At 33.9% G+C, this 17,368-nt stretch overlaps 1 protein-coding gene across 4 annotated transcripts in view; it reads left to right on the plus strand.

Moving 5' to 3' along the window:
• Positions 1-17,368, plus strand: part of FMN1 (formin 1) — a 204,878-nt gene that overhangs the window by 99,869 nt on the left and 87,641 nt on the right. For all 4 annotated transcript variants that reach the window (XM_071809341.1, XM_071809342.1, XM_071809343.1 and 1 more), the window contains 2 exons: positions 8,517-9,310; positions 13,473-13,623. In XM_071809341.1, coding sequence (XP_071665442.1) covers positions 8,517-9,310; positions 13,473-13,623 — 945 coding nt within the window. The remainder of the gene's footprint in view (positions 1-8,516; positions 9,311-13,472; positions 13,624-17,368) is intronic.

The following is a 17,368-nucleotide window of genomic DNA, read 5'->3' on the forward strand; positions in this document are numbered from 1 at the left end:
TCAAAATGTGTTATAACTGCAAACTAATTCTGAAGTGGCATGAAGAGCATGTTACTGGCTACATGAAGAATAGTTTTGACTGAAACTGGAACAATGAATTGGAAGAATATTAGAAACATATAAACATGCAAGAAAATGTAAGAATATGTTAATTTAAGTACTCACTATAAAAATGCCACGTTTGATTTGAATGTTTTTGCATTGGAGACGAGTTATTATTATGTTAATACCTTCAGTTTCTCATGGGTTTTCTGTATTCTGAGAAATGCTGTTTGCTGGTTTTGAAGTTTTTCTAACAAATAATAAGGAAATAACAGAAATAACACCAGAGTATGAAACATAGTTCCTTTCTCAAAAATCATTTTTGCTTAGGTTATCTTTAAACACTTGCTTTTATTGAACATAGTACTTTCTCATACATTCATTCAATTGTTCGTTTACCTCTTTGGTTTTTTGAAGATGATCTTGGTTAGATGGTGTTTCTTTCAGACAGGACAAGGAAAAAGATGAAAGGAAGTGTATCATACCAATTATTTCAGAATAATCAAAAAGGTGAGACAGGGAAGAGGTAGCAAAACTTCGTTACCATCTCCTTCCCTTTATAACAGTTTAGAAATACAATGTTTTATTTTCATTTGTATCCCTCTGAGAAGGAGAAATTCATGAGTGAATTCAAAGTGCCAGGTTGATGACATTACTTTGTTCTTTCTGGTAGATAATTCACATGACTTGTACAGTTATACTGACAGTCCTTTTTTATATTAGTTAGATTTTCAGATAGTATAAATACGAGTCTCATAAAGGCTGGACATATTACCTGCTTCAAGCTGTCTGTTTTCTGTTACGCTTTCTGTAACAACTTCCGTAAGCACACAGAAATATGCATTTTATAATGAAACAGAGTTTTTAACAACTTCACTCCTTATATGAATATGCGTTGTTTAAATGTAGTAATCCATCTGCTAAGTATGGCTATAAAATATTAAGTAAGGAAGGAAGTTATTATGGAGGATGTATTCTGAGTCATTCTAAATCTGTAACTGATATACTGAAATACTTAATTATTACAATTCTTAATACAGGATATACAACTTGATCATCTAGGTTTCCTTTTCATAAACAGACATTTTTACTATTCTATTTTAAATAGTTATACTATTAAAGATCTGCTAGGTTTTTGGGTATTTAATTATATTTGGCATGTCAAAATGCCATTTACTTACAGTGTTGAATAACTGTGTAATTTAGTTGTTGGAAGAATAATATCTTAATTTTTTAATGTTTAATCAAATAGCTATATGCTTGGTGTCTATTTATAGGTTTGCTTAAGTGTGGTAACCTGAGATTGAGGACCTCTTCATAATATATCTTTGTAGGAATTATAATTGTTAAAAGAATCACAAATCAATCACAAGTAATTGCAGGTGTTAAATCAGAAGTTGCATTTTATAACACATCAAACATGATATATATTTTCACAGTAAATATTTAAAGTGAAAGTGAGTTAGTGCTTAAAATGTGATGTGAATTTTAAGCCATCTGTAGTCCTATATATAAGTAATCTTGCATGTGATATTATTAAAAAAATGTATTTTATAGTGTAACTGGGTGTATATATTAATGATGTGCTATACCAATAATTTTATACTCCAAAATTACTGGCTATAAGGCTGTATTTCTTTCTCAACTATCCAAATGTCAATAATTGTTAAATAACTAAATATTAATAAATATATATAAAAACAATGTTCAGTACACCCACTATGGTAAGTTTTCCTCCCAACTAGTTTTGCTACATTTCTTCTATAAAACTATGTATTTAATATCTTTAAATTAGAAAGAGAATTGGTGTCTGTATACATAGCCTATACAAATACTTACGGTTCTGAAAATGTTTGAGAATGTCGATCATTTAGCTTAATTTTCTTACCATGAGGTGCAAGAATAATCCATACTGTTTACCCTTCAAAATGCTGATATACCATACGTAAATGATTATACTTGTTAGAGAGGAATTTTGATTTTTATGTAAATTGGAATAGGTTTAATTTTTTTCATTGAGAAATCCTTTGCTAAATCTCTAATTGTTGTTAAAATTTAAAACAAATGTATGTTTTTTCAAGGGAAGAGATTTAACAATAAAGGACATTTTTTTTGTTTGTCAACACAATACAAGAATAAAAAGTGTGAGCTCTTCCAAAAACTGAAGATGAAATTACTTAGAATGAACAAAAACAAAAAATCAGAGGGTGTCTTCTGTGAGAAATGTGTTTTTCCTCTCTTTTCTATGCACAATACTTTGATGGCAGAAACACCATTAAGAAAAAAAATCTAAAAAAGCTGTGAAGTCTATAAATTTTTTTTTTCAATTTTTTTTTAAATCCCCCTTCCCTCCCCCATCCCACCCCTCCCATCCTGTCCAGCATTCCTACTTCTAAAAAACATATCCTTATATACTTCGTGTCTTCTTTGTTCCCATTTATTTCATTTTCATGGCTGGGCATAAGTAACTAATTAGATGTAACGATCAGTGTATAAAGTCAGAGAAGGGAATAAAATCAAGCTCACTTTCTCTCTAGTATGTTGGTTTTTTGCAGGCTAATTAGAGTAAAAACTAGTAAAAGTGTGTGTTTCTCAGTTAAAGAAGAGGTCTGTCTCTGATATACATAGAAGTGCTTTGTTCATTAAAGACGTGCCATTTTTACACAGTTGCTTTTCAGAGTACAATTGCGCTGTAAACACTAGTGAAAAAATATTTTTCATTAACAATGAAACATTAATGTGCTAGTTTCAAAGCAAAAGCTCTACATATTGCTTGCTCTAAACAGCATTTTAGAGAACTTTTTTGCATATCTTACTAGTACATTTCTCAGGATTTTTTACAACATTCATGCTGCAAATCAGTGTTGACTAATAACAAACCAGCAACTGATTTTTGAATGTAGATTACTGTAGAGATTTACAGTTTTCTCATATTCATATATACAAAATGTTCTAAAACTTCTCATATCAGAGCAATTCTAAGTCATGGTTAGAATGTCTTTGTCCACGTAAAATCACATTATATAAAACAGTAACACAACAAATATACATGAGTTGATTGCATTTAATTGACTATATAGACTCTAATTGACTGTATTAACTGTATTAAATGAGACTGTAATCTTTCTGTCACCTATCAGAGCATGGAGAAAAGCTGTAACATCGGCTTTATGATTTGATTCTGTCAATCTATGTTATCATTTCAAAAACATTTAGACAACCCCTAGGTTACATTCTGAATGAAACGATGTAATCTTTTTAGTTTGTGATTAATTGCATTTGATTTTGGTGGTTTTTCTTCCTTTGAACGTATGCTTCATATGTTCCTGAGTCTTACAGGACCAACGCTGAGCTGTTGACATTATTTCAGAAAATATAAATTGCCTTTTTTCACGGTGTTGTGTCAAGTCACTTAGCAGGTGCAGAAATAAAGTCACAGGAATCACAGGACAGAGGGCTGGGTGTAAGGGGAAAAGACAGGAAGACATCAGGAAGACATTGCAAAAACTCTTCTTATTTTCCAGGCTACAGTGTGTCAATATTTTGAATATTTGCATAATCATCATGTATCATGTCAATATCATGTAACTTTTTAAAGGGGTATTTTTTTAAATTTTTTTTTCTTAAGGATGGCTTATATTTTACCCATTAACAGCATTATATTTTTAGGAAGAGTTATTTTAAGTTTGTATATAACTGTCTGTGTTTTAGGGAACTGAGAGTCAGCTGCGATTATTTGCTCTAGTGAGGTGATTTTATTCAAGGAAAATGGATCATGCCCATTCCAATGGCAGATACTAGGCAAACCTTGAGAGATTAGAGAAACTAATTTGCAAGTACAGCTGTACTGGTGAGGCTTGAATAGCAAATATGCACAGACCTTATTTAGTCAGAATCAGAGGTGCAGAAGCTCTGAAACCTGTGTTCCAATAAAAGGCAAATTTGGAAGCAAAGTAAGACTTAGCAGGGAAAGGGACAGACAGAACTGTTATTATTTATTCAACCTCTTCAAACTGAATATTGGGTTGAAGCAGAAAGCCTAGGGAAGAATGAAAAAAAGGCTACATCTACTAGGAAGGTTAGTTTCAGAGCTCAGAAAAGCATAGGATGGAAAGGACAGTTGGCAGCACTCAAGCTGAATTACCTCTTGCAAACTTAATTTAAGGGTACAGTGGAAGTATTCTTCAGCAACAGAAAGAGAAAGAAACTTAGGAAACAAGGGGACTGTTATCCCCTAAGGGTGAGGTGGAGGCAAAAGGCAATGTAGATTGAACCTAGAAAATAAATACTGAATGAGCTGCCTCAGATTTCCATAGCAGTGATCGTGAACACAGGGACAGCATTTTCTTCGAACTGAACATACATACAGCTTTTAGTAGCTGAATAGAGCACAAGGATTAGTTTTTTGCATATGACGTTTACATTTATATATTCTAATATGGAGTTGTTGACTCAGGATGAATTTGTGATACTCTGTCATTCACAGATCATTTTCCTCTAGAGCTGCCCAACTACTGATCCGTCTGGCTGTGTACAGTGCAGCTCTCTTTTTTGAAGTCTAGCATGTGTTTACAGACTGCTTCCTTGTCTGATAAGATTGTTATGAATTCTGATTTCTATCAGTGTTCTTCAACATACTAGCATAGCAGTATTTACATATTTAATATTGACAATGAACAAGAAAGATCATACCAAGGAAAGCAGTGTATTGTTGTGTGAATTAGACTTAAGATACTTTCAAATTTGTGATTGAAATATGATTTCAGCATATTGAGGCTTTTACAGTATATTTATTTATATACTTACATTTTCTGTCAAACTGTCAACATGAAGAGGAACTAGTAATAAGGTTTTATTGAAATGTGCCTGCCTGTAGTCTGGTATTTGTAACAGTAATCTGGAATAAATCTATCTCTATTGTAACAGAAATTTAGGCAACTGTAAGTGTCAATTTTATGTGTGTGTGTACAGGAGAGGGAGAAAAATGTAACAAAAACTAGACAGTGTCTCTGAGTGGCTGACAATAGTCGTGGACACAATGAGAAACCAGAGATCCTCTACCTGCCAAGGCCTGACGTCTTAATTTGATATAAGCTGTGAAACAGTGGATTGGTACTGCAAGAAGGTCAGGGGAGCAGAAAAATATGTTTCTTGCACTACATATACAATCCCAGTTTCTTATATGAACGTTGTTGAGAAGCAGGCAGCAGGCTTCTAAACAAGTCAGCAGCGTGGCAAATGCATTTTCCAATGGAAATAAATTTATGTCCTGTATGTATAAACCATGCTGATGAACATCTCCCAAACCGTTCTTCTTAATGTCTTGCTTTCATTATATACAGAAATTTACACAGACATTTTGCTCTGATAGTTTTCCAAATCCTCTACCCTTTTTCAGTTATAAATCATGTTCATTCATGCTGCAAAAGATGGCTTTCTAAGTCCAGCCTTCCTCCTGTATCTTCTGTCCCACCAGCCTTCTTCCCACACCTTTCTTCCTCCCTCAGACATCTTGTTTCCTGCTGAATTTTTTTTTCCATTTCATTCTGCTTAAAATAGCTGTGACCAAACTGTTATACTCTGATGATAGCCTTTGGTCGTTGTTAATCTTAACAGCAGTTCCCAAAGACTCCAGGAGTCTGGTGCATGATGTGCCATGAAAACAGACTCAGTACAGTGCCAACATGGTAGTAATAATTGCTGACATGATTCAGTAAAAAGATACTGAAGAATTTGAACTGTATCTATCCAGTTGAATAATTTGAACTCTATCTATTCAAATCCCCATAGATCTGAATTTAGCTAAAAATTGCTTCAGCAGCCACATGTATCATTATGTAGCCATCATAATCATTTTAAAGGACTGTTGACAGACACCTGAAAATAAAACTGTAAGCTTTGGTAGACATACTAAGGTAAAAAACTTTGGTTCCCATTTAGATGAAAACAGGAATTTAACTGGAAAGGTTGTACATGAGCACTTCTAACACTAATTTATATTCAATAAAATGTCTCTGTGTTCACATTATATTTTTAATATTTCAGAATTCTCGTGACAGCACCTACTATGAAAGTAGTTTTTTTCCCACTTGAAATTGTGAGATGGAGATAGTTCTATATATTCAGTAGGTTAGATTTGTTTATAATAATGAAAAGTATGAGAAGATTCCATTGTTCCTGTCCTTTGCTTTATGAATTGTGAGAAAGAAAATATTTGCCTGGATATGTACTGCATCATCAATTGCTATAACAAAATGTAGTGGCATATCTTCGTAATAAAAATACTAACTATAAATTTGATGTATAATGCATCAGAAGAAGAATTCTAAGCAAATACAAATCCCAGTTTTGTTAAGCCTGCTTTTCTGTTTTGTGGTTAGTAATTTTAGCTTTAATTCCTATTTATGTTAGCAGTTCTATTATTTTTAATAACAGAAAATCATTTTGAAAATGTGAAAGAGTGAAAAGCAAGACAAAGCATAAAAATATCACCTCAAATATAATTTGAGTTTAAACCACCAATTTTGTATTGTAAATTAAAGACTGAAGATCTGTACTTGAAAAGGTATATAATGCTAACACAATTGCTTTCATGCCCAGTTAAATGTAATAAGTAGTTTTTTTTAAATAGCGTGCTTGTTTTACAGTGTGTTTTTGAGGTGACTTCAGATTTACTGCTGGGAAAATCCTTAACATTCAAAGTAAATCGTTCTATCAGGGAGATTTTGATGTCCAATAGGGGCAACGCACTATGATAAACAGAATAGCTAAATTCCCTAAGGCAAACTTACTTCATTACCTCATTTATGGATCAGTATGCTGAGTTTAAAAAGAAAGGTGATTGCTCTGGAGCAGTTCAAATGGTAGAAAATCTTGTGGTACTTGAACTGAACTAATAATGAAGCTGGGCAACAGCAAACTTTGACAGAACAACAGTAGAGGAAAAAAAGGGGGGAGGGGGAAGAAAAAAAAAAGCCAAGCAAAAAATGTTCAATGTGTTGTATGTATCAGTCCTAGTTTTTCTGTAAAACTAATAGCAAATGGGTTGTTCCCAACACAAATCTGTAAGAAAGTATTTTCAGATTGTTTACTTTGGACTTTACCTTAACAAATTGATTAGAATGCCAGATGATCATACTGCTCTAAGAAATAACATACATTGTGCATTTGTTCAAGATTCTTTGCATGATATAAAATTACAGTATATTACACTACTGTATTTGCCATACTGAGCTACACATGCATGACTTGGATGTGTATTAGTTAATGCTGTAAACTATTAACTCTAACCTGATGCTCAAGTTGGGATGATAAGTAGGGAATGCTATGTTGCCACTTCTGACCAGCACTGTGTGAGAATTTAAGTCTAAGTTGCTGTTCCTCCAGGAATCTGGGAAAATCGCAGCTCATTAGCTGCTTTTGTTGAAATCTTGGCTTCCCTTTGTACTGAAAGAACCACGGAAAATGCTCTTTCAGGAGTCATTGCCTTGCAAAGAAACAAGATAACACCAGCTGCCTGATAGTATCCTGGAGTAACAGAAAATAGCTTGTAGGGACTTAACGATCTGGAGTAGCAGGATTGGATTGGATTGGATTGGATTGGATTGGATTGGATTGGATTGGATTGGATTGGATTGGATTGGATTGGATTGGATTATTTAAAGGGCACATTTCTGTGTCAGATGTTTTTCTCTTTTCCTGATATATGGTAGGAAAGTGAGGGGTTATTCTTCCTTACTTATATTCTTGAAAGATTGTTATTTCCTTCTACCTCAGTGAAATCATCCTGATTCTCTTGGTTCTAAGATTTATTTTCTTGAATTATGGATTAAAATACATCTAGTAGAAATGAAGTTTTAATATAATAGTAAAGATAAATTTAAATCTCTGTGTTTTTAATTGATGAGAACACTATTAATAGATTGAGAAAGGGTTTTAATTTGTGTCTTTAATATTTTTCGAGGATGGCATTTCAACTTCTGTTGTGTTTAATCTATTTTTTACTTCCTAGCATATTAACTATAGATATGGCATATTTATGAAATGATATAGTCAATAAAATCATGTCATTAAGTACAATGCCATTCAAAAAAGTTACTTTTTTCCATAATGAACAATTAATCATTGCATTCAGCAATTAAAAAACAGTAAGTCTTCTTAAAGACAAGGTACAATTTAGAATATGCTGAATTACTGTTCTGGATATTTACTAATAAAATATGTTTTGTTGAAATACACGCTGCTTACATTTCTTTAAAGATGACTAGTTGTCCAATTATGTAGTAACTTGCAATAAAGCTATCTAGAACTGAGAAAGTGAAGTATTTCTGTCATCATGGTTTGCTTAAAGTAACATACTCTAAAAGTGAAGATTTTTAATTGCTAGAATATAAACACTTTAGGGGAAAAAAAAGAAAAAACAACTGAGGGCTTTTTTGTTTTGCACTAAGGATTTTTTTGTTGTTGTTCTGCAGTCTCAGTTTGAACTCAGGGTATTCCATATTCGTGGAGAACATGCTGTATCAACTGCTCAGCTTGAGGAAAACATTGCACAGCTGAAGAATGAACTTGATAATAAATTAAACAGAAGAAGTGAAAAAGCAAAGGATATTGGTGTTTCTACTGAAGATGACAACCCACCAAAGACATACCGAAATGTATGTATACAGACTGACAGAGAAACTTTCATAAAGCCTAGTGAAGAAGAAAACAGAGCTGTGAAAAATAACCAAATAGTACCCAAAAAGCTCAATATTTCTTCTTTGTCACATAGTATTTCTGCCCAAAGTGAAAATAAGGACAGTTACAATGTACAGTTTTCAGAAAGTGTCTTATCTTGTCAAGCAAAACAAATGCTGTCTCCTCCTCCTCCACCACCACCACCACCACTACCACCACCTCCTCTTCCTCCCCTTCCTGATTCTTCACTACAAGGTTTAGTTCCTCCACCACCTCCTTTGCCAATGGGTCCAACTTCAGTGACTTCTCAGTTTGGATCTGGTCCACCACTGCCATCTTCACTTTCTGAAGGCTGTAGGGATTTTCAAGCACCACCACCACCTCCACCACCACCGCTTCCAGGGCTGGGACCTCCTGTTCCTCCTCCACTGCCTGGATCTGGGTTACCTCCACCCCCTCCACCTCCTGGGCCTGGGTTCTCTTTTAATAGCACTTTATCTTCAAACCAAGGTCCTCGAAAACCTGCCATTGAACCTAGCCGTCCCATGAAGCCTTTGTATTGGACACGGATACAATTACAAGGCAGCAGGTAAAATATATTTATTATATTTATTTGGACTTAGCGTTGGTATTTATAAGCCATGATACAAGGCTATGTATACTATTTAAGACTTACTGAACTATCTAGGAATGTATAACAAAATCAGTGTAGAGGAATGGAATTTACATGTTTTAAGAAAAAAATTGAATCAGTTCTAGAAGTCTAAAATAGATCATAAGAAACTATTTGAAAATACTAAATATAAATTAAAACTATATGCATTATAAATGAAAATTGTGTGCCTTATAGCAAAAGGAAATTTTGTCACTTTTTTCCCAAAAATCCAAGTACTCCATGGAAAACTCTAGTAACAGGGTGGATCCTAGGTTCCTAGACTTAGCACTACAAAGAAAAAAGGTAGCTAAGAGATTAGAAAGTTGGGGGTTTGTGTATGTGGGGTTTTTTGTTTGTTTTGGTTTTTAATCTTAATTAAAATTGCATTAGGATGTTAAAATTTGGTCAGATGAGCACTTAGAGTTTCTTTTTGCTTTCCAGTCACTTCAGTCTCACTTGACAGCACTACGTTGTGTCATCCTGTATTATTCCATTCCTAGAAACAGTTAAATGGGAAACCAACCTCTCAGTATAATTATGTCAGAGCAGGAAAAATAAAGCATATGTATATGCAGTTCAAGAACCTGTAGCATGAAGCATCCAATATGGAGGAGTATCAATACTGATAGAGATCTCTATAGTTTAAAAAATACATATAAAAGGTAAAAAAACCCGACCAATCTAATTTTGATTTTGTGCTAGGATAAAACTCTAGATATGCTTCAGGGAAGGGATGTCATTCGGACAGATCTTGACAGGCTTGAGGAATGGACCTGTGCAAACCTCATGTAGTTAAACAAGACCAACTATAAGGTCCTGTACCTGGGCTGGGGCAATTCGCAATATCAATACAGACTAGGGGATGAGTGGATTGAGAGCAGCCCTGCAGAGAAGAACTGATGGACGAAAAATTGGACACGAGCCAACAAAGTGAGCTTGAAACCCAGAAAGCCAATCATGTCCTGGGCTGCATCAAAAGAAGTGTGGCCAGCAGGTTGAAGGAAGTGATTCTGCCCCTCTACTCCACTCTGGTGAGGCTCCACGTGAAGTCCTGCATCCAGCTCTGGAGCCCTCAGTACAGGAAAGACATGGACCTGTTGGAGAGGGGCCAGAGGAGCCCATGAAAATGATCAGAGGGCTTACACATCTCCTGTGAGGATTGCCTGAAAGAGTTACGTTGTTCAACCTGGAGAAAATAAGGCTCAAGGGGGAACATATTGCGGCCTTTCAATATATAAAAGGGGCTTATGACAAAAATGGAGGCAGACTTTTTACTGAGGTCTGTAGTGACAGGAAAAGGGACAATGATTTTAAACTGAAAAAGGGTAGATTTTGACTGCATATAAGGAAGAAATTTTTTACAACAAGTTTGAGACACTGGAACAGTTGCGCAGAGAAGTTGTAGATGCCTCATCATTGGAGGTCTTCAAGATCAGGTTGGATGGGATTTTGAGCAACCTGATCTAGTGTAAGATGTCCTTGCCTGTGGTGGGAGGGAGAAGTAGATTATCTTTAGAGGTCCCTTCTGACCCCAACCGTTCTATGATTCAATGAAAGTAGTCTGATAGTATATACCATTGTAGCAAATCTAAAGTTACTGTGAAACATGTATTGATTTGTTTATAAGGGATATTTTGTTGAACAGGCATAAATAAACAATTTTTGGACATTCTTTTTGAAATGATCCCACAACTTCTGTTTATGCTATCCATGTATTCAGCTGGCAGGAGAAGTGTTCCAATTTACACTGTCTGGACCAGCATGCATACCTTACTGCCACACTGGTATGTGGTTTCAGTGCTGCTCAGCTGCCCTTTTGGATTTTGGCTGATTCTAGCTTTGCTTCAAGTAGTGTTTAATGTAACACAGAGCTCCATTAAGAGGGTTGTCTCGAAAAGTATTTTTCCGGGGATGCTTAAGTGACACAGACTAGCTTAACAAGGAGTTGCTAGAATCATGAAATAAGATTCAGGTCTTGTGTCATTTTAGTAATGAAATGACATGATTCTTCAGGTCCTAAAATTCAAATCATTATTACCTGTGTTCAAAATTATTTAGCATAGGTGCAGTTGCAAAGATGCTAAGCTTATTTTGAACATTGTAATAAATTACCTGATTTTATCATATATGACTTATAATGTCCTGTAACTATATTGTATGTTATTCTATATTACAAATTATTATAGTACAGGTGATTTATTATAGATTACTTGTTAATTTGTTATAGATTACATTACATTATATAAATTCTTATAATAAGTAACTATAAGTTATTTAAGTATGACAAATTATTTATGATTGTTCTTAATCTCTTATTTTCAGTTATTTTTAGGATTATATTTAAACACTGTTAAGTTAAATACCTGAATTTAAATGTATTTAAATATGAGTTTTTAGTTTACAGCTTTTTGTCTGAATTCATTTTGATGAGATAGACTCATCATTCTGTTATAATAAAGCATTGTAAGGTGTTAATGTTTTATAGAAAATATTTGAGAGGAACAAACAATTAATGAAATATCAGTTGTGTTGTTTCAATGATTCAGAATTAGAGGCATTGAAATATTTTGAAGCAGGCAGTTTGAGCATTTGGTTTTACTTTCCCAAAATTACTAGAGAAAAAGTGTTTCATACTGAATAAATAGTTGGTCCATAAATAAACCTTACTTTTATTCTTCCTGTTGATGCACTGAAATCAAAATGTTTGTTCTGAAATATTGCTGGTTCATCAAGCTTTTGCTGAATGCAATGTCCAAGTCATAGCTTTCTAGTGAACTGCTGGTCACCAGATGTAATTGTCCAGCATTTTCATGATCTGCACTAGAACTGGAAACTTCTTCCAGGGTCTGCTCCTCAGATCAGCAGCTATCCAAGACTTCAAAGTTCTTGTTACAGAGCCAGAAAGAATCCTTCGTTCTTCAGTGTGGTTGACACTACAGCAAATATCAGAGAGAGGGATGCTGTGGAGCTGTAAGCATGTCCTGTAGCACAGAATATGCTGCATCAGCAGATGCTCATGACAGTAAATATAAAGTTGAGTATTAAGTAGAAAAACCCCTAAATTTAAAAAAAAAAAAAACAAAAAAAACCCAAAAACAAACAAACAAACAAACAAAAAACCCAAAAAACAAACCAAAAAACTTATTCCCCTTCAATTGATAGATATTGCATTTTGTTGCATATTACATCTAATGAAAGTGACCTCAGCTATTTGTGTTTTATAGGGGTTTCCATCACTTTTTTATTGCAAATAATTTCACTGCCTGTTAGTGACACCTACTGGAAGAATGAGCCCACCTTCTACTGACAGACAAGAGGAGCACACAGAAGTTTTGTCCCACATATTTTCCTGAAGCACCGAAATTTTGAAACAAATCTCATGCAAAATGCAAGTGCCATGATTGCAGCACTACATAGTATTTTCCCCAAATCCAGATAAAACTAGAGGATTGGATAGACAAGTTCCAAAGTGTTCCAAATCTTAATCTGGTCTTGAAAGGAAACAACAAGAACAAAAAACACAAAACAAAACAAAAATACCTACGAAAAACAATAACAAAACCACACCAAAATAAAAAAAAAAAAAATGAAAAAAGGAAGGATAATCCACATTGCAAATTTACAGGTGGTTCAATGGAGCAGTACAATGGTTAGTGTCCCAAAATACAGGCCAAATAATTACCCTAGTTCCTCAGAACTGCAACAAGGATAAATATGAGCATATGACATCTGCAGCTAACATGAAGTCAATCCAGTCCTGTTCAAATGACCACAAATGCTCTTAAAATGTGATTGAATAAAGTTTGTTCACTATCTGTTCATATTGTTTATATTTATAGCTCTAAATAGATTACTGTGAATTTCACAGAAAAGCTGCTGTTGAAATGCTCCTAATGCTCATTGAAATGGCAGAAATCTCTCAAGATGTATTTGGACAATCTACAGTTTGTAATATTTGGCTGTTGTGCCAAAAATGTATAGCAGTAGTACATGTTTCTTTGACATCTATCCCGGATTTTCATCTGTAATAGTTAGATCTATTATGGTTTTTCATAAATGTTTACTGGAAATTTTATTATTACCTTTCCCTTTATAGAAAAACTGCTGTGCCAATGTTATGGGAATCACTAGAAGAACCTGATATACTTGATACTACTGAGTTTGAATATTTATTCTCCAAAGACACCACTCAGGAAAAAAGAAAACCATTGTCAGAGACTTATGAAAAAAAAAACAAGGCCAAAAAGGTATTTATTGTTTCTTTGTGTTTGCTTTTTTGGGGTCACTGTTGAGTTTTACATTTAAAGAAAACTCCCTTTTTACTCATTGTTGAATTATAGATGGGTTAGTAAATCTCATTTTAGAGCAAAATAGGTGGATTCCTGATTCAACTTTGCTTGAGAATACAAAGTTATTATTTACCTTGTGATATTTCTTGCCTTTGAAAATGAAGGTTCCACATCCCAGTGAGGGAGAAAAACTATCGTACAGGAAAACTGAATGGAAGTTCTAATATGTATGTAAAAGTACCAATATTTCAGGCGATGTCTGTCCATGGACTGATTTATAATTTGTCTGCTGTTATGCTACTCTAGCAAACCCCTCTTCCATTGAGATTAATATTATTGGAAAAATGATGTATAAAGCAAAATAGGACCGTTAGACAGTTCGAATAAGGAATGCCAAACCCCCTTTTTTTCTGGTGTAGCTAATGAGCTGTGTCGGAAAGGGAAAGGACAATCATGTCTCTAATGGCCATGGTTCAGGCAGTAGCTGTGTCATTACCAAAGTGCGGATGTTGTCTGCCTCAGACGCGACGCATTACAGAGAACTTGTACTTAACACTTACTATGCATGGACAGGAGAAAAAGAGACAGCATTAGTAGTGTTTGCTGCAGGAAAAATTCTAGGCTGAATAATAATTGATACTGTTTTGCTAAAACGATGTGGTTATACATTAGAAACCCATTTAAATCTATACTATGTCGTAAATCTGTTTGAGTTTACCTTCTTGGAACCACAAGAGGGCACTTTGTATGTGAGCTACGTGATCTACCTTTTTTGATTTTATAATACATATAATGGCAAATACACATACATTTATACATATCAGTGCAATCAGATCTTTCAAAACATCTTTGATTGTAAACTTCCTGTATTATATCATAGCACAATAGTTAATTAGAAGTGTAAATAATGTTATAGATTTTATGAAATTCAAACGCCTGTGATGTAAAAAGTGAAAAATTAGGCCAGGATGGGAGCATGCTGGTATTTGTACATATGCCCTAAAGAAATTATTTATTGTTACAGTTAGAATGAAGTTGGACATGAACATCTCTGTGAAAAATATTTTGACATATTTTACTTGACAAATGCTTCAACTGCGTATAGCATGTAGTACTGATCTGTATCTGTAAATCCAGATAGTTCACATTTCTGATACCCTCTTTGTAAAATTTATTTTTGCATTACATTAGTTTACCTCTTTCAGAAACAGCGATTTAATAAGAAACACAGATTTCTAGAGAACTTTGAAGAAGAATGTAATCTATGTAACTTTAATAGATAAAATAAGTGCACCAATAGGTTTGTATTTCAAATTCTTGGCAATTAAGTGAATATATCTATTTCTCCAGTTGCATGACAGCAAAGTGGGTAGAGAATTAGGGCTATATTCTGAAAGATGAAATTGCATTATTATTTTTTTCTGTGCTGCTTTGTAAACTAACTTATTTCCCATAGCAGCACATTTTTAAAATCATCTCTCTTCATCCAAAATCATATTGGATAATAGTCACTCTATATAATATAAGAAATACTGGTATAGTAATGAGTACTACTTCTTATCAGAAACCAGTGTATTTTCTTACAAAGATACCTTCTTTATTTATGTCACTCTGAGTTATTCTGTTTTGTTAACAAATGTGAACTTACTGTTTTAAGATTATGGATATATTTACTGAAATTAATGAAATGAAAAAATTTCCTTTAAAGTACTATGTGAAAATTCAGAAATAAATTATCTAAGAGATAGTTTAAGTGTTATATCTGTTACTATGTCCTTGATTTGGTAAAATTCATGGGATTATGATCATGGTGTTACAAAGCATGGAAATTGTAGGGCTTTCTGTCAAAATTTCAAGAACTCATCATCAACGGTATTAAACTTTCCCTGATTTGATCAATTTAAAAATTAAAAATAAGTCAGCTTTTAGAATTCAAATGAAATTTGATTTTAATTGAGTATAGAAGCACTTTCTTGTTCTATATTTTTCTATATCCTGTCTTTGCACCTTCCTCTGTGAAATAACAGCTGAATAATTTTACAGACCGTCGATCCCCTTAGATATTCCTGTGTTCTTCTTCGTCTCTCTGAAAGCCCAGATGTCTGCAGGCTCGCTCCAATGGATCAATCTTGATGGGCTGCAAGTCATACAGTAGAACATAAGCATTTTATTTAGTTACAGAAGGGTTTATTATTTACTAGTAGGTAGTAACAGAAAGCTTCTGTAGGTTAATATTAAACTGTCAGTTCAGATGGCTTCATGTGTGCTTTCTTGTGCTTTTTTTCAGCTCTCAGCTTTTCTTGCCCTTTTTCTAATGGTTATATCTATGTACTAGGATTGTAACAACAATCTTTTTCTTCAGTACAGAAATTTGTGCTTGTCTGGTCTTAAGAATGCTACAAGTGTCACAGTGTGTGGAGTGGTGTGATCTGATTAAAGGTGCTTTCCACAGACATTAAGAGAGACATATGAATCTTATGAGGTTCACCATATATTATAATTCTTAGCTGATGCTCTGTGATTTTGTATGTCTTTGTAAACTCTTTTCTCGTGTTCTATAAAAAAGCCTTCCAGATCAAGATATAGGTACAGTGACAGAATCTGGAGGAGCAATTTATGTTTGGAATAGCTAAGCTATTTTATTTAATAATGCCTGTTAGTGCTGACCTACTCGCTACATTAAATTGCTTCTCCTCTGCACAAACTTTGTCTTATTTCATACCATCTTATACACACTAAGTTTGGCCTGCCTGGTATTTAGAGAAATGGCAGACTAATAGGTGGTACAGGATTCCTTATTAAAATGCAATTACTTAATACTTCTCTCCTTGAGTGAGAATTATATCAGTGCCAAAAAGTCATGTTCTTTTTGAGCCTGGAAGTAAGAATAGAGAGGAATGGTTTCTCATTCTTCTTTATAAAACTAAGGAGACTTTAACAATCAGTGGTCTGTGGAATTATGACTTCTTTATCATCTATTTACATTTCACTTGCAGTTCCAAATAAAATAATATTATTAAATTTATTCTCAGAATTATTGTTTTTGTGAAACCTGTCATAACAATCTGTATGCTTAGTCTGTGAAATGAATGCTTCTGTGGAAAACATCACATCAAGCCTGTAGAAATTCTTACACATCTGCCCACAAAGTAGACACCTTATGGCAAAACGCATTAAAGTACTCACTGTATGCTGTGCTTTTGTTGCTTACAGCAGAGAGACATCTACCATTTTCAGCCAGAAATATCTAAATCTTGTCTTACATAAAGGGTACAGGTGGTCTGTTTTCTGGTATCATTGGACAGGTTGTGCTCAGAAGAGAACCTTCTGAGTATGTATTTATATTCATATATATATTTTTACTCAAAATGTACTTACAATACAATATATAATTTATAAAATAAATATTTATTATATGGAATATATTTATACTCATACATATAGTCAGTGTCAAAATAGAATACATTGAGGATTCTGTGGGCATCTAAGCTGGGTCTAGTTACCTCGATATTTTCACTTATGGCCTTGATAATGGAATATTAACTCTGCGGTCACCACCTAGTTGCAAAAGGCTTCAAATGTACTGGAGTAAACCCATTAGAAAGCTGTCACATATCAAAGATACAGTCTGAAAGACAGGGATAAACACAACACTAATACAGTTAACTACAACATTACTATAGATAAGAATATTCAGCTACCT

Source organism: Patagioenas fasciata, chromosome 5, assembly GCF_037038585.1.
Source record: "Patagioenas fasciata isolate bPatFas1 chromosome 5, bPatFas1.hap1, whole genome shotgun sequence".
In the NCBI taxonomy this organism is placed as follows: Eukaryota; Metazoa; Chordata; class Aves; order Columbiformes; family Columbidae; genus Patagioenas; species Patagioenas fasciata.